Raw genomic sequence first — 23,473 nt, 5'->3', positions numbered from 1 at the left:
AGGGGACCTTTTAACTAGGTTCATATAGAAAATACAAATTTTACTAATTATATTTTATTACTTTTTCCTCATTTTGGTCACATATTGGCTTTTTAAATATGAACAAATAAATCAATTCAATCAATAACTAATATATAATATATTACTTTATAACATATTTATTGTTAAATTGCATAATTTTACCATGTACAAGTATTTACATTGAGTTGTTGAACAAGTGCTAAAACCGGTACTGTCTCTAACAAAAAACTGCATTTTTGTAAACAACGCCATTTAAATAAGCGCATGTTAACTAGAAAGGACCCGATTGGCTTTACCTCATCTGTGTGATGCATGATTAGATTTAAAAGATGTTTTTTTTTGTAGTTGTTTTTGATCAACAACTGACTGTGAAGAACAGAAAGGGTATTAAAAGAGACCGTATTCAATGACAAATGGTTGTGTGGATCTCGTCCTTGAACAAACATTACACAGAACAACTTTTACTCTCAACACACAGTGAAAGTATTTCACTACTGAACATTTCACGAATAAACGACACAATTACTGTTGAGTGAAATGTGAACAATTACCAGCCAGTTGCCAAATATATTCACTTTAGTCGCATAGCGCGAAATTTGTTTGCAAATGCGAGTGATTTCCTCTCATTGTAGTAGAGGGTTGTTCATTGACTGAAAGATCAATCTTGTTATTTAAGTATCGATATTAACCATGTAGGTATCTACTGTATGGCTGCATTTATATTGCAAGTTCTTATGCACATTTACAACATTTTGACACATACTGAATATGGAGAAAGGAATACAAGTGTTTGTCCAAACCACATTTAAAACTGGACCAAATTATATGCCAAAAAACCTAAAACACCTATTGCATTTTAAAACATACACTGATCAGCCAAAGCATTAAAACCTGCCTAATATTATGTAGGTCCCCCTTGTGCCGCCAAAACAGCGCCAACCCGCATCTCAGTATGGCATTCTGAGATGCTATTTGTCTCACCACAATTATACAGAGTGGTTATCTGAGTTACCGTAGACTTTGCCAGTTCGAACCAATCTGGCCATTCTCTCTTGGCCTCTCTCATCAAAAAGGCGTTTAAATCCGCAGAACTGCCGCTCACTGGATATTTTAGTTTTTTGGCACCATTCTGAGTAATTCTAGAGTATGTTGAATGTGAAAATCCCAGGAGATCAGCAGTTATAGAAATACTCAAACCAGACTGTCTGACACCAACAATCATGCCACAGCCCAAATCACTGAGATCACATTTTTTACCGCATTCTGATTGTTGATGTGAACATTAACTGACCCGTACCTGTGTGATTTTATGTACTGCAGCCATCTAATCATGTGGCTGATTAGATAATCGCATGGGTGATTGTTGGTGCCAGACAGGCTGGTTTGAGTATTTCTGTAACTGCTGATCTGGGATTTTCACATACAACATACTCTAGAATTTACTCAGAATGGTGGCAAAAACTAAAAAACATCCAGTAAGGGGCAGTTCTGCGGATGGAAATGCCTTGTTGATGAGAGAGGTCAACAGAGAATGGCCAGACTGGTTCAAACTAACAACTCCGATAACTGCTTTATACAATTGTGGTGAGAAGTATAGCATCTCAGAATGCTATGCTGGTTTGGCGGCACAAGGGGGATCTACACAATATTAGACAGGTGGTTTTTAAATTACCGTAATTTCCGGACTATAAGCCGCAACTTTTTCCCCACGCTTTGAACCTCGCGGCTTATACAATGACGCGGCTAATATATGGATTTTTCCCGCTTTCAAATTTTATAAAAAAAAAAAAAAAACATTCTGTGACGTGCTCAGTTTTTTGGCAGCGTGAAGCTTTCATTAGACCAATGAAAATGCCGAACGGGTTAAGGTCAAAACAACTTTTTTTTGTTTACTGTTTAGATTAAATCGGCAGCTCAAACTTCCCATCATTCTGATTACGGTAGTCATTTTGTCACCCTCAAGACACGGAGAAATGCATATGATGCTGCTTTCAAGTTGAAGGCGATTGATCTGGCTGTTGGAAAAGCAAATAGAGCTGCTGCACGGGAGCTTGGTCTTAATGAGTCGATGATAAGACGTTGGAAACAGCAGCGTGAGGAATTAACTCAGTGCAAAAAGACAACTAATCTGAGGCTATTCAACTCCCACACCGAAAGAGATGACTTCAGTGGTTTCAGTGCACAGGACGAGGAAGATAGTGACCAATGACTTTCTTGGTAGGCTACTGTTTACTGCAAATGTTTTATTACAAGCCGTGTGTGGCAGCGGGCGTGGTCAAGCGCCTGTCCGGAGAGAAAAGCTGTAAGGCGCTTACACCTGCGCTAAATTATGTCTAACACCGATGTGTAATTTCAAGTGCCCTGCTTCACGTGTCCTTCTTGGGAAAACTGTCACACGGTGACAAATTAGACACCGGTGTTAGACATAATTTAGCTCAGGTGTAAGCGCCCTTACCGCTTTTCTCTCCCGGAGGGGCGCTTGACCACGCCCCCGCTGCCAGACCGTGTTTCGTTAAAGCCTGTTTATTTTGTTACAAGCCGTGTTTCGTTAAAGCCTGAGTAAAGTTTCAATGTACCGGTAGGCACCTGCGGCTTATAGACAGGTGCGGCTTATTTATGTTTAAAATAATATTTTATTTAAAAATCAGTGGGTGCGGCTTATATTTGGGTGCGCTCAATAGTCCGGAAATTACGGTAAATATTACAATTGATTAGTATATATAGTTATATTTTGTTTAAAAATAGATGCACTGATCTCATATGCGTTTATGCTGTTTAAACACAACCAAAAGATACGATTAGTGCTAGATGTCTGTGGAAAAAAAGAATAATAATAAGCTGACAGTGTACAGTAAATGTTTAACTGTCAGTCAGTCAACAAGTAAAAGCTGATTCACCTGCCACGACTTTGTCGATGGAGGCGAGAGCAACATCATGGTCTCCAAGCAGCACAGGATCTGTATTTTCCTGGATAAAATAAAAAAGAGAGAGAAAAGAGAAAGCTATGAAGATAATTGTGCCAGTGTAGGATGCTACACCAGATGGCTAGAGAGAGTTTGTAAACTTTATGGGGCCCAAAGCACATGAAGCTTCACAGTAAGCCTCTATTTCTCACAGTAAAGCTTCAAATGGAGAACTGCTGGCATCATTATACCAAAAACATCTCAGCAATGAATGGAACTATGACACTCACATCAGGTTTCCTGCTGTCCAGAGGCACGAAGGCCACTCTGAAATGAGTGCAGAACAGAGTCCCAGACAACCAGCCTCCTCCTTCTTTAGCCGACAGCTTCTTCCTCATCAGTATTGCTCGCTGCAGCACACGCTCTCCTGATGAAGACATTTGTTTACATTACGTATAGTCTGAGATTTTAGTGAAGAAGAGGGATTCTAGAGAACATTTCTGACAGGACAAACATTTGTGTGTGCCCCTGCATCAATAGTTCCAGTCGATATACAAGCAAATAGTAAATTTCTGCAAATAGTTGTTTTATTTTGAACACCAGAATAAAGATGGCCTACATTATGTATTTAGTAACTGAAACTCAAATCAGAGTGAAATATGATAAGGGTGTTTTTTACCAATTTTGAATAAAAATTAATCATAAATTTTACATTATTATCTGAAATTTAAGAGAGAAAAGTATGTAAGTATATTAATGACAAAAGTCTTGAAATTAAATGTAAATATGTATATAAAATATATGAGTGGTGCTTGCCCATACAAAATGTGGTTAGTTAACAGGGCGTTGCTAGGTGGTTGCTTACTGACCCAAGTTTCTATAATATTCTGGTTCCTAGATATGACCCAGGGTCCCTCCTTAAAAGCAAGTTTATGTTTTTTTCCTCGCAATTTTATTGTCTGCCAGGCAAATATTGTAATTCAGATCACTTAGAGAAGTAGTAGCTGGTCTCCTAAGCAATTAAATTGGCCCGGTTGCGAGGGAGAATAGAGTCACACGGGGTAACAACCTCCTGATCGCTATAATGTAGTTCACTCTCGGTGGGGCGCGTGGTGAGTTGTGCGTGGATCCCGCGGTGGATGTCGTGGGCCTCCACATGTGCTATGTCTCCGTAGTAACGCGCTCAACCAGCCACATGATAAGATGCGTGGGTTGACGGTCTCAGACATGGAGGCAGTTGAGATTCGTCATCCACCACCCGGATTGAGGCGAGTCACTACGCCATGAGGACTTGGAGCAAAATTGGGAATTGGCCATTCCAAATTGGGAGAAAAATGGGTGACCATTTCGCAAAACTGTTTGTCTTTAATAGTGGTACTTATCTTGACAAGCACCACTAAAATGTGTGTGTGTGACCAAACCAATTTCTGTGGAATATATTACACAAACATCTGGCTTTAAATTCAAAGGGAATCTTCAAAGGCTTTATGGGTTAGCATGGTCACATATGTAAAGGATGTGGTGCTGCAACAATACTTTGATGGAAAGATTTGTTGAAGTAAATCTCATTCGGAAGATGTTGAGGGACGCAATAAAGAAAAAAAGACACAGGATTGCAGTTTAATGGCAGTAATGCTTTAAACACACTCACATACACACGAAATGAGCCTGGTCGCTTTTGTGGCCACTTTTCAGAGCAGAGCTTCTTAATTTTATGACTGTCAAGGGTGCATTGAATCTCAAAGCTCATTCCTAAGGCATCATGTGACACAGACGTCAGAGAAAACAGTTATGGCAATTATTCAGTACTGGAAAGATAGAGCAGTTATGACTTTCCTAAACACTGAAAATGCACCAAATCTCACAAAGCTTCCAATCATTTCAGTTTGTCAAAGTTACACATTTACTTCATTATTTCATATTCCTAAGCTTGAGGTTGATAAAGGGAGTCTCATTTGTAGAACTGGAGGGGTCTCATTGTATCTTCATGTTTCATAACTACAGGGACATGTTAAAGATTATATTAGTCATACTGGTCAAGCTAAATGACAAAACAATTCAGATGCCCATCCAGTTAAATGGGCAGCATCAGGGTGGAAAATAACAGGGTGGACATTCAGTGGATAAATTAGCCACTTCATGGTCTGTAACTGATAATTAGCAAACCTATTTGTAAACTTATATATATGATATTATTTGTTAACATAAATACTGTAAATTGAAATTTTTTAATTTAGAGTTTTCATAGAACAACTTGTAACTACAAGATCTACGAAGTTGTGAACGAAGACGTGAAGTTGGAATCTCGTAATTACACTCTCCATAATAATGATGTCTGGTGCAGTAATAGCCAATAAAATCTTGCTTTTTTACTTTTCACATTATAATTAAGACCTACAACTGTAGTTTCTCCTGGGATATGTTCGGAATGGCATACTAACATACTACATTTACTATATGTACACTGACGGCCAAATGTTTGGAATAATGTACAGATTTAGCTGTTTCTGATGGAAATTGGTACTTTAATTCACCAATGTGGCATTCAACTGATCACAAAGTATAGTCAGGACATTACTGATGTAAAAAACAACACCTTCACTATTTGAAAAAAGTAATTTTTTATCAAATCTAGACAGACCCTATTTCCAGCAGCCATCACTCCAACACCTTATCCTTGATTAATCATGCTAAATTGCAAATTTGGTATTAGAAAACCACTTGCCTTTATATCAAACACAGATGAAAGCTATTTGGTTCATTAAATGAAGCTTAACATTGTCTTTGAGTTGCTACACTATGCAATAGAATGGTATGTTTTGAGGTCAATATTAGGCCAAAAATGGCAAAAAAGAAACAGCTTTCTCTAGAAACTCATCAGTCAATATTTTTTTTTGAGGAATAAAGGCTATACAATGCTTGAAATTGCCAAAAAAAGATTTCATACAAAAGTGTACACTACAGTCTTCAAAGATAAAGGACAACTGTCTCTAACAAGGACAAAAAGAGATGTGGAAGGCCAGATGTACAACTAAACAAGAGGATAAGTACATCAGAGTCTCTAGTTTGAGAAATAGACGCCTCACATGTCCTCCGCTGACATCTTCATTGAATTCTACCCGCTCAACACCAGTTTCATGTACAACAGTAAAGAGAAGACTCAGGGGTGCAGGACTTATGGGAAGAATTGTAAAGAAAAATCCACTTTTGAAACAGAAAAACAAAAATAAAAGGTTAGAGTGGGCAAAGCAGCACAGACATTGGACAACAGATAATTGGAAAAGAGTGTTATGGATCTTAACCCCATTGAGCTTTTGTGGGACCAGCTAGACTGTAAGGTTTTTGAGAAGTGCCCGACAAGACAGCCACATCTATAAGTGCTACAGGAAGCGTGGGGTGAAATGTCACCTGAGTATCTGGAAAAACTGACAGCTAGAATGCCAAGGATCTGCAAAGCTGTCATTGCTGCATGTGGAGGATTTTTTGATAAGAACTCTTTGAAGTAGTTTAAGAAGTTCTGAAAATTTTTCACATTATTAATGTCCTAACTATACATTGTGATTACATTCAATATCCATTAATTTACATTAAATGCTAACATTTCGATTCATTGAAAAGTTATGAATAGTTCTGTTGTCAGTATCGAAGATCATTGTGACAAACTGGAAACCAGTAAAAACCATAAGAGCATCATACACAGTAGAGATACTTCCAAAAAATAAAAGAGCAATATCTATTACAATCTCCAAAACTGCTCCAGTAAGAAATCATTCATATCTATGATTTGTTTACCGCCTTTGCCATTTTGTTGTAAATCAAATCACTAATTATTAAGTAACTGCATGAATATGCGGTGCCGTCACTGAAGGTTAAAATTGTATTGCTGTTATTAGTGGTTTTGCGACAAACATATATCTCTGATTTAAACTGGGGTTCTCACAGAACAGTGCTGGGATGAGTGACTCATGTGAGATGATAGCGTGCATGTTTGATTGACACTGCGAGTGCACATGTACACTGCATCTATCTCTCCATATTTCTGAATCAACCCCCAGGGGCTGATTCAGTTTCGGTTGTCCTGTGTTGTAGGATTACCTGAGAGTCTTACACACGACAGTACCCAACAATGAGACTGCACTTGTGTCCACAGGTCTCTGCAATGTAAGCCCTTTGACCTCAAAATGTTAATCTGTCTATTCCACTGCATGCATAGTATGTCATTTGTGTGCATCATATACATGTCAAGCTGTGGTGCTTTATAACTATAAGCTTAGATTTCTGCGATTGAAGTTGATGAGTTGACTACATGTGCTGCCCCTCACATGAAATAAAAAAAGCTTATAATGTTCAACCAAGAACATTGTTTACTGTCTATTCAGTGTCAACGGATGGAATGGTACAACATGGCTAAAGGCTCAGCGGGGTAAAAGGCTAATTTTATTTTATTTTCTCCCAAAACACCAAACAGCATCAAAACCTACCACAGGACTTCCTAAACACCTGTTTGTCACTATACACTGAACATTTTTCCTGATCCATGAGATCATTGTGTGTTATGTCTAAATTATGATTTTAAAGGGATAGTTCACCCAAAAATATTAATTCTCTCATCACTGACTCTCCCTCATGCCATCCCAGATGTGCATGACTTTCTTTCATCTGCAGAACACAAACAAAGCTTTTTAGCAGAATTTCTCAGCTCCATATTTCTCAAGTCCATACAATGTAAATGAATGGGTGGCAACATTTTGAAGCTCCAAAATCCACATAAGGGCAACATAAAAGTACTCCAGGCAACTTTGGTGGTCAAATCCATATCTTCTGAATTCATTTTATTTCGGACTTCAGATATTTGGAGAGTTTTGAACCCATCTGGTAGGGACTATACATTATTTTCATCAGTCTATAAAATGTATTCTTCTTCTAAAAAAAAAAAATCCAAAAGCACGTGAACTTGGAGTTGGAAGGAAATATTAAAAATGCAAAGTGAAATGCTGAATGTCATCTGATGGCCTCAGAGAATTGACCAGATTAAAATACAGGTATAATACTATTTTGTCGTGGAAGGTGGAGTTTTGGCTATTCAGGGCAAAAGTCATATTTTGAGTCGGGGGACAAAGTAGGGAAGCTTTGGCTAGATATATTAAGAAGAGAGTCTTTTTCTACCATTCCCTCAGTGAAATCTGCTGGTGGTAAAATATTTACCTCGGCCATTGATATTAATAATGCTTTTTAAGGATTCTATCTTGATCTTTATAGTTCCACATCTTCATCTACTGATGAAGATATTAGAAACTTTGTGGAACCATTAGAACTCCCTAAACTGACAACTGAGCAAAGACATCCTCTAGATTCTTGATGAACCTTGGAGGAGCTTGGCAATGTAATTAAAACCTTGCCAACAGGCAAGGTTCCGGTGCCAGATGGCTTTGCCGCTGAATTTTTTAGATCTTATGCTAAAGAACTGGCTCCACTTTTGTTAGAAGCTTAAACGGAATCATTAGAGAATGGAAAGCTTCCGCCAACCATGACATAAGCCCGGATCAGTCTGATTAAAAAAAAGAACAAAGAGCCAAGCGAGTGTTAGAGTTGCAATTTCCCTGATCCAGCTAGAAGTAAAAATATTGTCAAATATTCTGGCTAACCGATTAAGTTATGACATCTCTTATACATATAGATCAGGTGGGGTTTATTCAGGGCCAGAGCTCTTCTGATAACATTAGGTCAGAAGACCTGAGGTCAGTGGTGAATGATCAGACTCCGGTCCCTACCACCTCACTTGACGCCGAAAAGGCGTTCGATATGGTAGAATGGGATAATCTTTTTAAGATTTTGGAAATATCCAGGTTTGGGAATTCTTTTACTGGATGGATTAAGTTACTTTATAGACACCCGGTAGCGGCTGTATAAACAAATGGATACATTTCCGTTTATTTTACTCTGAATAGTGGCACTCGGCAGGGTTGTCCTCTTTCCCCATTATTATTCTGTCTTGTCCTGGAACAATTAGCAGCCGTGATAAGAAGGGAAGATGATTTTAAAGGGGTGGTGGCGGGATATGGCGCATAAGATTTAGCTTTTTGCAGGTATTTTATTATTCATCTCCGAGCCCACTTGATCTATGCCTTGCCTACACAGAATTATTCAATCCTTTTCTAAGTTCTCAGAATATAGATTCAATTGAAGCTTTGGCTCTGACAACATACTGCCCAGAGATGGCTTTTCAGACGGGGGTCTTCCAGTGGCCCAAACAGGGCTTTAAGTATTTGGGGATTTTATTCTCAGCAAATTTGTGTGATTTAGTTAATTTTGACCCCTTAATAAAAACGTTTGAGCGATATGGGCAGGTGGGCTTCATTTATCTATGATTGGGAAGTTTAATGTTATTAAAATGAAATATATTAAAAAATTCAACTACCTGCTACAATCTCTCCCTGTAGATGTCCCCCTCTCTTATTTCAAGCAATTTGAAAGCATTGCGAAGTTTTGCATTTGGAATACTAAGCGTCCCAGATTACATGTCAATAAATTACATAGGCCGATTGACAAAGATGGGCTAGGCCTACCCAGATTGTTTTATTATTACGCATTCGGTCTCAGACACTTGGCTCATTGGCCGCTTCTACCTGAGCCCCTCCCTGCTTTTGTATTGAACAGGAAGTTCTAAACAGTAAATTACGAATGGGATTTTATACATTTTAGACTCCTGTGGCCTCTGTGTCTGTGCCCGTCATAGTACATAGTCACAGATGAATCGTAATCAGCCTGTTCCACCACCTTAATTATCGGTATTGTTAAAATCCACTATTGGTTGACCTCTAAAACATTAGTTACAGAACCAGCAGGGAAAAAATCCTGTTATAATAAACTCTTTTGAAACTCTACTTGATTTGCTCAGTCTTGACATCTTGAAAAATACATGGGAAAACATTTAAAACAAAAAAACTTTCCTACATATTTAGGGGCTGCTGGCTGCTTAAAGAATAGCTAAAAATACACACACACACTGACAGCAGACTTTGATTTGTCAGAATTCACCTGGTAAACAGCAGAGTCCGAGTACATCTCCCCCCCGTGCATTAATGCTACTGTGGCTCAGCATTCTCTCCTGTAGCAAACACATAACACAAAGGTATTTTATTTGATACTGTGACAGAGGACATTGAATCAGAATTGTGGGTCGTTTTTAACAACATGCAAGAACTCACTTCTTAGCTCTATTTTTAAATTGTATTAATTCATCTTTACCTATCTAGTCTGAGGTTTAATTTCCATCAGTTCAACTTGACTACAAAAGGTAGCTTCATTTACACACAGGAGGCTTAAAACAATGTATTGTCTTTCATTTACAAAACAGTGATGGGTAGAGGAAAGGTATAACAGGGTTACTTCCATTGGTTTCTAGCACACCTCAATAGAAAAAGCTCTTTAGCATCTCTGTGGCTTGTTTCTATAGAGAGCGTTTAAACTAGAAGCATCTGGCAGCATCATGCATATAATAACTGCACTCGTTCAAACATTTAAAATTCAAACTGACTGACACACTCCAACACTGCTGTAATAACAAGCATTTGGTTTGCCAGAGGGGAACAACAACTGTTGTTTGTTTGTTGTCGTTTTTGTTTTTTTGCTGTGACAATTGACTAATAGCCGTTGTTAGCCAGGAAATTGTGCTGCACTTCACAGACAATTAAAGTAAATATTTGTGAATTAGTGAGCTTTTTAGGGCATTCCTGTTTCAGTTTCAGGCTTTTGTAACTTGCAACTCAGACTGCATCACTTGCACGCAGACTGCGTGAGTCTGCGTGTCTACATGCGCACACCGACAAGGAGCCAGCCACTATGCTAAGTTTTGCCCCCTTCTCTCCTTCTTATAGTTCTTCATTATTCTACTTGTAATGTGTTTTCAGTACATTCCTATTGTCTCACGTAGGCAAAAATCCTCACGCACACGCTGTAGACTATACACCCCAGAGCACCTTAGGTCACATAGCACTGCCTCTCCACAGCCCCTCTCCATCTCTATTGGACAGCGGAACTGGCAGTCAGCTGTCAACAAAGTGGACTCCATTCCGGCCATTGCCAGTCAGGCAAAACACAAAGTTTTGACTCTGACTGAGACTGGATCTGCAGAGACAACACTGCAACTCCCTCAGCTCTCTCAACTGACTTCATTAGGCAGGGTGGGGGAACCGTTTTTTTCATCTCAAACTCATGGAATTTTACTCAGCTCTCTTCTCTCTGCAATAACACAACTTTTTAATATCATGCCATTACTGCCAATAATCTTGTTAAAATCCACTTTTTGGTAAACGTTTGCACCCCACTGGTCAACTAGACAACTTTGTTGAAGAGCTAGCTGTATTGCTGTCCTTATTCTCTGAGGATTCTGACTGCTGATGACTTTGCTATGTTTTTTACTGACAAGGTAGTGTGCATTAGCAGCCAGTTCTCTACACCTAACACCCACAGCTACTCTCTTCCAAAATCCTCCCATCCTCTGTTTTCCTCTTTCTCTCCTCTCTCTCTGAGACTGAGGTTTCCAAAGTGCTCCTTTCTAATTGTACTACCATCTGTCAACTTGACCATATCCCCTAACATCTAGCTACCTCTCCATTGATCTTACCCACACGCAAACACATTATCAATGCATCTCTTAGACTGGAAACTGTCCCAATACATTCAAGCAGGCTCGAGTAACCTCACTGCTTAAACACATCAACACATAACCCCACAGTAGTCGACAACTACAGACCGGTCTCTCTCCTACCATTCCTGTCTAAAACTCTTGAGAGGGTTGTATTCAACCAGTTGTCTGCTATTCTCTCACAGATCAACCTACTTGACAGACATCAGTCTGGCTTTAAACAGGGAAACTCAACAGAGACTGCCCTCTGGTCAGTAGCTGAAACCCTGTGACTGGCGAGAGTTAACTCCAAATCATCCGTCTTCATCCTCGTTGACTTTTCTGCTGCCTCTGACACAGTGAACCACAAGATCCTACTGTCCACCCTCTCTGACCTGGGCATCACAGGATCTACGCTTGGACAGTTTGAGTCATATCTCACTGGCAGATCGTTCAAGGTCTCCTGTAGAGGACAGGTGTCCAAGACACACCAGCTGACAAATGGGGTTCCACAAGGATCAGTGCATGGACCCTTCTTCTCAATGTACACAACATTACTCAGATCAGTCATGCCTACCACTAGGACATTTCAGCCTGGATGAAGGAACGACATCTTCAGCTCAACTATGCCAGGACAGAACTCCTCGTGATCCCAGCCAACCCATCTGTTGACCACAACCTCACTTTCATCTTGGTTTAAGTACACTAACACCAACCAGAACAGCCTGGAACCTGGGAGTGGTGGTAGATGACCAGCTTATTTTAAACCACACACATCTCATCAACCACCCGGTCTTACAAATTCGCACTTCACAACATCAGGTAAACCAGACTTTTCCTGTCTGCTACACACCTCCCGGTCCAAGCTCTGGTCATTTCAAGACTGGACTTCTGCAATACTCTGTTGGCTGGCCTTCCAGCTAACACAATTAAGCCACTGCAGATGATCCAGAATGGAGCAGCATGTCAGGTCTTCAATCAGTAAAATTAATATCTATAAATGAGTGATGCCTGGTGGTTCCATTAAAAAGAGGATCAAAGTCTATTTAACGATTGCTCACTTTCTCTGCTCCTCTGTGGAGTAATGAACATCCAACCTCCACATGATCTGCTGTTAACTTCTCAACATTCAAGAACCAGCTGAAAACAAATCTGTTCAATGAGCACTTAACCAACCCATACTAATTGCACTTACCACTGCACTTGATGTACAGAAAAAAATCCTTGTCTGTCTCTTTCTTCTGTGCTAGCATCTTTACTACTCCAGCTACTGTGAGAACTTAGCAGTCTTATACTGCTGATGTTGTTAAATTCTGTATGAAAAACTGCATGCTATGTGTCTCATTTGTAAGTCACTTTGGATAAATGCGTCTGCTAAATGACTAAATGTAAACGTAAATAACCAACTTGATCTCACAGGAAGTTGGCATGTTGTAGGATCGGCCACATTATGGCGACTTACAGACAACTGAACTCCCATTAGACATTTTTGCATCAAGTCCAGCGTGTTTACCTTTACTTGTGGCGTGACCACAAGTGCGTGGTTCAGCAGCATGGAAGACCCAGTTTCGGATCCAGAGTTAAACCAGGAAGTAATCTCGTTTGCATAATCCGTGATTAGCGTTATTCAGAGGTTGCGTTTTCCCCCTAGCATAAAACCTTTACTCCACTGATAGTTAGATTTAGGTTTGAGTTCAGTTTATAATATACAATTGCAGAGACAACACTGCAACTCCCTCAGCTCTCTCAACTGACTTCACTATCACTCACACTGCTCGTCTGACTGGGTGGGGTGGGGTGGGGGAACCGGTTTGCTCATTTCAAACTCAGCTGATTGAAATTCCATTTCTTCTCTCTGCAATAATACAACCTTTGAAAATAATGTCATTACTACCACTAACCCTGCTAAAATCCACTTTTTGGTCATATATCGCCCCACAGGTCAACTAGGCAAATCTGTTGAAGAGCTAGATGTATTGCTGTCCTCATTACCTAAGGACTGCACTCCGCTGGTGGTCCTTGGGGACTTCAACATCCACCTGGAAAAACCTCAAGCGGCTGACTTTCTAGCTCTTCTGACCTCATTTAACCTTACAAGACTGCACACCCCTGGAACTCACAGAGCAGGTAAACAGCTAGATCTCAACCTTACAAGTAATTGTATCTCCAATAATCCCTTGTTACCCCTCTACATATCTGACCATTTCTTCATCCAGTTTTCTGTTACTCTACCTTCTTCTTTACCTCTTACTCCACCTATGAACTCCTTCCACCACAACCTTCGCTCACTCTCAACCACTTCTCTTCAATAGTCTCTGCATCCCTTCCCTACACTTACCATTTCTCTTCACTTGATTGAAATGACGCTACTAATGGTCTTTGCTCAACATTAACTTCTTGCCTTGATAGTGTCTATCCTCTTCCCTCCAGGACAGCACGTACCACACCCTCCAGCCCCTAGCTGTCAGAGACACTTCGTGATCACCAAAACAAGCTGAGGGCTCGGAGAGAAAGTGGCAGTCAAAAGACCCTGCTGACCTGTGCAAGTATCAATCACTTCTCTCCTCTTTTTCCACTACAGTTTGTGCTACTAAAATAGATTTTTACCAGAACAAGATCAGTAACACTTCAGATTCCCATAAACTATTTTCAACAGTCTCTTCTCTATCCTACTCCACCACATCCTACTCTGACTGTGCTACATTTTTACTGTAATTGTCCTACCCCCTGTCCACTTTACCCTAACCCCTCATCCTGTGCAAGCTGCCTCCCCATCGATCTTACCTGCACTCACACACATTATCAATGCATCTCTCAAAACTGGAAACTTTCCCAATACATTCAAGCAGGCTTGAGTAGCCCCACTGCTTAAAAAAACAAACACATAACCCCACAGTAGTCGACGACTACAGACCGGTCTCTCTCCTACCCTTCCTGTCCAAAACTCTTGAGAGGGTCGTATTCAACCAGTTGTCTGCTTTTCTCTCACAGAACAACCTACTCGACAGACATCAGTATGGCTTCAAAAAAGGACACACAACAGAGACTGCCCTCTGGTCAGTAGCTGAAACCCTGTGACTGGCGAGAGCTAACTCCAAATCATCCATCTTCATCCTTCTTGACTTGTCTGCTGCCTTTGACACAGTGAACCACAAGATTCTTCTGTCCATCCTCTCTGACCTGGGCATCACAGGAACTGCGCTTGGAAAGTTTGCATCTTATCTCACTACCAGATTGTTCAAGATTGTATCCTAGAGAGGATAGGTGTCCAAGACACACAAGCTGACCAATGGGATTCCTCAATGATCAGTGCTTGAACCCCTGCTCTTTTTTGATGTACACAACATCACTTGGATCGGTCATGCCTGCCTCTCAGACATTTCGGCCTGGATGAAGGAATGACACCTTCAGCTCAAGTTTGCCATGACAGAACTCCTCATCATCCCAGCCAACCCATCTGTTGACCACAACCTCACTTTCATCTTGGTTCAGCTACACTAACACCAACCAGAACTACCTGGAACCTGGAAGCGGTGGTAGATGACCAGCTTAATTTCACAGCACGCATCTCATCAACCACCCGGTCTTACTGATTCGCATTTAACAGCATAAGGAAAGTCAGAACTTTCCTGTCTGAATATGCTACACCGCTCCTAGAATATGATACACAGCTCCCATTTCAAGACTGGACTTCTGCAATGTTCTGTTGGCTGACCTTCCAGCTAACATAATTAAGCCACTGCAGATGATCCAGAATACAGCAGCGCATCAGGTCTTCAATCACCAAAAAAGGGCTCATGTCACCCCCACCTTTGATTTCACTCCACTGGCTACCTGTACCAGCCCAAATCAAATTCAAGGCTTTGACTCTGGCTTTCAGGACAGCCAATGGAACCGCACCCTCTTATTTAAATTCACTTCAAGTCTATGCTCCAACTCCCTCTCTGCGGTCTATGAACCAGTGACGTCTGGTGGTCCCATCACAAAGAGAATCAAAGCCTATTTCATGATCGCTCACTTTCTCTTCTCCACGGGAAGTCGGCATGTTGTAGGATCAGACATATTATGGGAACTTACAGACAAGTGATCTCCCTTCAGACATTTTTGCATCAGTTCCAGCATGTTCAACTTCACTTGTGGCATAACCGGAAGCATGCTGGGTAAGCAGATAACCATGTGTTGACGCTCTTTTTCCTTCTCTTAGGCCACATCCACACTAATAAATATTTGTTTGAAAACACATGTTTTTCTCTACATTTTGGCCTTCCATCCCCACTGAGATGGCATTTTTGTCAGCAAAAACAGCTTTTTGAAAATGCTCTCTAAAAGTGGATATTTAAAACCATCTCGTGTTTGCCACATTGTATTTTAACAATGTTTTCTCTAATAAATATACATTTATTAAAAATGCATTACAACATCACATTTCTCAGCAAATAATCAGAGTAATGGCAAGTATGTAAACATCTTAATCTAATTATTCCTTATACTCTGATTATTGCAATAATCACTGGTATCCTGTGAACTTGTTTAAATGGAGTATTTGTTTTTTAAATTTTATGGGCCGTTTTTCCCCTGCAAAGTCCTGAAGAAACACAAAACAAGCATTTCCAAACATGGGCTACATTTTAAAACTTAACTAGAAGGAGAAAACAAAAGCATGTCGCAAGAGCTGGTATGTTGGCTAGGTTTATTTTTGGTTTCATTTTTGTTATTGTTGTTGTCTAGCTTGTTAATTTAGTTTTTATGGACTATAGTCACTTTTTATCTTCCTATAATCAACTAATTTGTTTTGCTTGTAAACATGCATTTGCCCTTCTGAGCATTTTTTTCAATTACTTTTATTTTCCAATCTCAATAATCAAAATACCATCCTGCTGCATTCCTAAAGGAATACTGATCATATGCCTTCAAAGCATGGTAAATTTGCCTGCTTGAAAGAACGTTCCCTATAATCTCAGAGGAAGTGAATAAACATGCAATTAGAACAGCACAGAAAAAAAAGAGGTACCAGAAAAAACCAGCTCAGTAGTCCATTTCTGCTGAGGGTTTAGTTTTACACTAGATGAATCACATGGAAATCACCACAATCATAAAATCTCTTCACCACTTTCTTCTCCTCAAAACGATTCCCTCCCTGCTTTCAGCTTCTGCGGGAGAAGGCGGCCAAGACTCATTGCAGTTTCCATTGCTCATTGCTTATGTCGCCAGCTCAGGGGACATACAGTACAAACCTTCCTAAATCAGCCAGGCCAGACAGAGCAACAGAAATGGGCAGTGGGAACTCAGTATGCCACCGTATAAACCTCACACTAAGTTTATTAGTCATCGCCAAGAGGCACAATATGCCTTTGTGTTGTGAATCAATCTAGAGCTAAATGAGGCAACTAGGGGCCCAGTGGGGTGCTTACAACTGGTGCTTTAAAGAGTCGAGCTATTGTTCAGTGGCTCATTATTTTCATGTGCACTCTACACGATTCTCTCTGTTGCTCAGCAAACTTCAACAACTGGGGACAATGCATCTATTTCACTAAAAAGATTCTTCGTATATCATTTGAGATGTCTACAAATAACATCTTTGTTCTCAAACGGACATACCTGAAATGGAAAATCTTTCCTGTCTAGCCTTGACACTGCATTTGCTACTTGGTCTATTTTTACAGCTTATATCATCACTATTACTATAGCTCAAAAGATTCTTCGTATATCATTTGAGATGTCTACAAATAACATCTCTGTTCTCAAACGGACATACCTGAAATGGAAAATCCTTCCTGTCTAGCCTTGACACTGCATTTGCTACTTGGTCTATTTTTACAGCTTATATCATCACTATTACTATAGCTCAAACTTAGGGTTAGGGATGTGAACAAACACCTACAAATTTCACTAAATAACTTCACGCATCTCGTACAGTTTGTGCTACAGACAGGAATGATTCTGCTGGTTGTTGAGGAAAGGTGTGTTCTTACTTTCTAAGCTATTGGACTTCACTTGGCTGGGCTTTTTTGACTTAGGACCGTACGTAGCCACCTAGCAACCACCCAGAACACCCTAGCAAACACAGTCAGAGTGCCTTTGTGTCTAGAATCATGTCCAGCAACTCATGCATAAGCAAGCACCACTCACATTTTCTTCAACAAATGTAGGCTAAAAATCTAGTTCTAGTAATCTAGTAATCTCTCCAACAGAGAACACAGATTTATGTGCACAAACCGCTGCTTTTGTTTTAGCTCTTTTCATCATCCAGGCCATATTCAATACTGGCATTCTCCTTGTGGAGCTTAATAACATGGAGAAACTCAGGTTTCGTATAAAAAGCATAAACAGAGACAGAAAGCTCGAAGGTCAATTAGAGGGTGTGTGACAATCTTGTTCATTTTTGAAGGTCAATTAGAGGGTGTGTGACAATCTTGTTCATTTTAAATAATTTCTCCTACACAAACCTTCAGCAAACATCTTATTTAAATGAGCACTAATCTCACACTGAAACCAGATCACTGCGTTCACTTCAATAACAAACTATAGTACTTAAATGCGCTGCACTCCATGTTCAACACAAATTAAACAAAGGCAACAATGAATGGGATGGTATCTCTGATGCTCTGCCATTTTAGGAAGTCTATCTACAGCAGTGTATTTGCATTTACAGTCTGAAGTTTGACCCATGGCGATGGGGGAACTCATATGTTATTTAACAGTTCAGAATTCAGTTTTATCAACAACATTCCTGGTGTCGTGCAAGACCTTGGATCATAAAGCAATTCTATTGGCTGAAAGATGTTTTAATGAGTTCGGTATTTGGTACCCAATTAGAACTCTTACAAAATCTCTGGCAACACTTTTAGGTTGTATGTATTAACATTAGTTAATTAATTAGGTATAATGAACTAACAATAAACAATATTTTTATTAGCATTTATTAATCGTGGGTAATGTGAATTTATGAAAATACAATTGTTAGTTTTTATCTCACAATGCATTAACTAATGTAAACATATGCAAATGTATTAGTAGTAGTAAATTAACTATGATGAATATAATCAAAACTACTTGTAAAAGATACAACAATCCCTTTTAAATTATGTCGGTCACATATTATATTACCAGAGCTGTAAATGGCCAAATTAAACACTTTCCATTCAGTTCTCTTCAGTTACTGGCTAGGCTACTAGATTAACATACTGCTAGCAAATTAGCTTGCTAGCCACTGCCAGCATTCATTAAACAGTTGCACAACTTTTGCAAGCAGTATTTCAACAAAAAAACCCTACTTATTTTCAATTCAATTTTCAATTTAAAAGTACTTTATTGGCATGACTGTGTTTACATACAATATTGCCAAAGCACAAAACAGATAAGGTGCCAGGGCAGCTGTGGCTCAGTTGGTAGAGCAGGTCGGCCACTAATCGCAGGTGGTTCGAATCCTGGCCCACACGACTCCACATGCTGAAGTGTCCTTGGACAAGACACTGAACCCCAAGTTGCTCCCAATGGCAGGCTAGCACCTTACATAGCAGCTCTGCTGCCATTGGTGTATGAATGTGTGTGTGAATGAGTCACAGTGTAAAGCGCTTTGAATACCGTTAAGGCTTAAAAAGGCGCTATATAAATGCAGACCATTTACCATTTACTTATTCACCAACCAACCAACCAAAATCAAGTTTAGTGTTACACCAGGCAAATTTAAACGAGGTCATTGTCATTCTTTTCAGCGAATACAGATTTGCATCTTATTCACAAAACGAACCTGGATGAATTAAAGGAACAGTTTACCATCCCAGATGTGTGTGACTTTCTTTCTTCTGCAGAACACATTTGAAGATTTTTAGTGGAATAGTTCAGCTCTGTTGGTCCATACAATGCAATTAAATGGTGACCAGAACTCAGAAGGTCCAAAAATGACATAAAGGAGGCATAAAAGTATGACTCCAGTGGTTAAATCCATGTCTTCAGAAACGATATGATAGGTGTGGAAGAGAAACAGATAAATATTTCAGTCCTTTTTTTACTATCAAATTTGACCAGCCCCAACCAGAGTGTGGCTGAATGTGAAAGTCACTTCAACACCAGAATGTGGAAATGAAAATATAGATTTACAGTAAAGGACTTAAAATATTGATCTGTTTCTTACCCACCCCTATCATGTCGCTTCAGAAGATATGGATTTAACCATTGGAGTCTAATGGATTACTTTTATACTGCCTTTTGGGCCTTCAAAGTTCTGGTCACCATTCACTTGCATTGTGAGGACCAACAGAGCTGAAATATTATTTAAAAAAAACTTTGTGTTCTGCAGAAGAAAGTCATACACATCTAGAATGGTATGAGGTGAATAACTGATGAGAGACTTTTAACTATCCCTTGTGCTTTTTCCACCCACAGAATTTTGTACAACATTTAAGTACATTTTCTATTGCTCATTAAATTCACTGATAAGCAAAATGGCTGATTGTGACGTTCCAATTGCGTATAGCGCAGTTTTTATTGTTTTTAATTTTTCTTTGTGTTTGCGGCATTACCTGATTTGCATAATTCCTTTAGTGAATTGGGCACTAAAACATTGCAGGCAGTGCCAGCAAATATACTTCGTTATCGTCGCAAATTGTTGTTGGTGAAATACCCCCTCTGAACTACAACTTGCTCTGAAAGACAACGGTGTGCTTTATTTTTCAACCTGGCTTATAGTGATAGCTCAACCAAAAAAAAACAAAAAAACAAAAAGACATACAAAAAGTTTCCTTGCATGGAAAAACAGGATGGATCGAAAGTGAAATGTGATGAAGGCTGTTATTCAGCTAACATCTCCTTATGTTTTCCACAGAAGAAAGAAGGTAATACAGCAAATAATGACAGAATTTTCATTTTTGGTTGAACAATGCCTTTACCACATTTTGCCGTTTTCATTTCAAATGAATTAAAGTCTTGCTACAAATGCTACATTCAAAAGCCCTTTTCCATGTTCATTTATAGCACTGGAGCAAACCACTGTTTGCCCTATTCCCAAATAAGCAGCCAGTACACCCATGTGCTTGGGTGGCCTCATCTACTAAATCTACTATGTGACACTTTATACACAATCTAATGATGCCTGTTTCTAGGACAAAATTTTCTGGTTAGGGAGCAGATACTTCAGCAATACGTCTTCACCGACCTAGAAAAAACCAACACCTAATGTGCTCTGGGTAGGCTGTTTCCATGGCAACAGCCAGCTGTTGTGCACATCAGGGCCTCTCTATGCTCTCCAGCGTCCACGGCTGCAAGCATCTGCTAGTGTTTTTCCCTGCCGCAGCTTTAAATAGCCATTGACCAAAAGTGAAGCGGTAGAGGCAGAACACAACCAAAAAGATTTAGTTTTGTTAAAAATAATGAAAATGATGTCATTATTTATTCACCCCCATGTTGTTCTGACCTCATATCGTTTTATTTTGATCTGCAAAACACAAAATGAAATGTTCAAGCTGCTCTTTTCTAGGCAACAAAACTAAAAGGTGATTTATTCTATCAAGCTACAAAAAAAGGGACAAAATAAGATAAAAGTAGTACATCGTTATTCACTGATAATCTTCTCCTCTACAGCAGCCCTCAAATCTAATTTGTAAAAATAAAAATAGAACAATACATTTCAGTCTGTTCCTAACACAAAGCTATATGTCTTGTAGCGCAGAAATCGTACAGACTACTTTTGTGTTGCTTTCTGCTGCTTAAACACCCATCCTTATTTATCCTAATCTTTTAATAACAACATAAACAATAATGGGATTGTTCTTATATTCTTACCAGAAAAGCAGGGATCAATCTGTGTGCTAGACTCCCAACATGCTTAATGCATGAATAAACAGTAGAAATAATAACCTCACCACAACCTACATAATAAAAAGCATGCAAAATAAATAAATAACGAAAATAGTTGTTTTGTTTTAATGGAAAAACTGACTCCTAAAAAGCTCAACCACAGATTGTGGCTACATTCATACATGTGTCTTGTAAAATGATGAACTGAAACCATGTGAATGCAAAAACATTGAGACTTTTCCAAACGTGACCATTTTAACTAGCATGAAAGCTACAAACATGTATTTAATGCAATTATATGAATTATGTGTTAATAATATACATATAATATCGACACCCCTCCAACCCTTTAGAGTTTGCTTCCTCAATCTTGCTTACATCTTTTAACGTATTGCATTTATATTGTACTTGTACACTAGATGAATGAGAACAAATCAGTAAATATTACTAAACAAATGAATACATAATGATTATTTATTATCATTTGACGTAGACGCTTACCTTCATGTCTGGCACCATTTGTCTCACTTTAAAGGTGGTTTTAGATCCCGTCAACATGATTTCAACTAAAACCCTCAACAAACTAACAGGATAAACTATGCATCTGAAAGGGGTTTTGTAGTAAAGGTTTCGTTCTCTTCATGTTGCAGACATCGGATGGTCTACGTAAAGCATCACTAAAGCGCTTCCACACATTTCTCCTTTCACACTTTATCAATTTATTTAACTAAATGCTTAATAATCTCTAACGCAAATGTATTTTTCACGAGGTCCCTCTTTTCCTCAACATTTGCTTATATTCCCTTCGCCACAGAGAAAACGACACGGGTGTTACTGAGTAACAAATAGCAGGTCCGGAGTCTCTTAAAGGGCCAGTAACTATCCCAGCAGAACGTGAATTCACTTCTGTGCGCTGTTTCCATCATTTAAAGGGACAGTTCACCCAAAAATGAAAATTCTCTCATCATTTACTCACCCTCATGCTATATCAGATGTGTATGCCTTTCTCTCTTCTGCTGAACACAAACTGAACATACATTTGTAGAAGTATATTTCAGCTCTGTAGGTCCAAGTATCACATAACACATTATAAAAGTAATCTTTAAAACTTCAGTTGTTTAATCAATGTATTCTGCAGCGATCCAATTGGCTTTGGGTTAGAACAGACCAAAATGTAAAATTTTTCACCATAAATCTTGACTGCAGTCTCCTTTGGGGATTGTGATTTCAAGCTTGATTACATTTCCTAGCACCATCTAGCGCTCTGTGCATACATCAAGCACTAGGAAGTGTAATAGAGCTTAAAATCATGATTGTGCCTAGAAACTGCAATGGAAAAAATGCACAGTGAAAGTTATATTTTGGTCTGTTCTCACCCAAAACTGATTAGATCACTTCAGAAGACATTGGTTAAATCACTGGAGTCCTATGGATTACTTTTATGATGCCTTTATGTGATATTTGGACCTTCAGATTTCTGGTCACCATTCACTTGCATTATGAGGACTAACAGAGCTGAAATATTCTTCTAAAAATCTTCATTTGTGTTCAGAAGATGAAAGAAAGTCAAACATGTCTTGGAAGGCATGGGAGTGAGTAAATGAGGAGAAATTTTCATTTTTGGGTGAACCATTCCTTTAAAGGAGTGACCGGGATCAAGAAAATTTAGGCTCAATCAACTGCATTTGTGGCAGAATTTATATTATCTAAAAAAAAATAATCATTTTATAAAAAAAAAAAAGAAACAGAAATCACAGTTACGGTAAGGCACTTAAAATGGACGTTAATGGGACCGGTTCATAAACATTCAAATACTAGCCATTTCAGAAGTATAGCCACAAGACATAAACATTATTTGTGTTAATATGACTTCAGTGTGATATAACCATTTAGCCTGCGATGGACTGGCGACCTGTCCAGGGTGTCCCCCGCCTTTCAGCCCAATGTTAGCTGGGTTTATATATATATATATATATATATATATATATATATATATATATATATATATATATATATATATAAACACAGTATATAAACCAGAGACGAGTCCAAACTACTTTTTGTGATGATCAACATGATATGACAAAATGCTGTTGATTAAGCTTAACAGCAATGCAAATGATGTTGG

The 23,473-nt window shown here is 39.1% G+C and overlaps 1 protein-coding gene across 5 annotated transcripts in view; it reads right to left on the bottom strand.

Annotated features, from left to right (window-relative positions):
* LOC127657473 (myotubularin-related protein 11-like) overlaps positions 1-22,167 on the bottom strand; it is a 50,867-nt gene extending 28,700 nt beyond the window's left edge. For 2 of the 5 annotated variants that reach the window (XM_052146276.1, XM_052146275.1), the window contains exons 1-4: positions 21,847-22,167; positions 9,963-10,032; positions 3,215-3,351; positions 2,919-2,988 (exon numbers count right to left, since the gene is read on the bottom strand). In XM_052146276.1, coding sequence (XP_052002236.1) covers positions 2,919-2,988; positions 3,215-3,351; positions 9,963-10,032; positions 21,847-21,903 — 334 coding nt within the window. In that variant the 5' untranslated portion in view covers positions 21,904-22,167. Of the gene's footprint in view, positions 1-2,918; positions 2,989-3,214; positions 3,352-9,962; positions 10,033-13,063; positions 13,287-16,561; positions 16,650-21,846 lie in introns of those variants that run through there. The other 3 variants (XM_052146278.1, XM_052146277.1, XM_052146279.1) reach the window with 3 other exon arrangements.
* Positions 22,168-23,473: the final 1,306 nt, after the last annotated feature.

Source organism: Xyrauchen texanus, chromosome 17, assembly GCF_025860055.1.
Source record: "Xyrauchen texanus isolate HMW12.3.18 chromosome 17, RBS_HiC_50CHRs, whole genome shotgun sequence".
NCBI classification, from domain to species: Eukaryota; Metazoa; Chordata; class Actinopteri; order Cypriniformes; family Catostomidae; genus Xyrauchen; species Xyrauchen texanus.
Note: the sequence above shows the minus strand (reverse complement) of the source record. Positions and strands in the feature narration are given on the sequence as shown.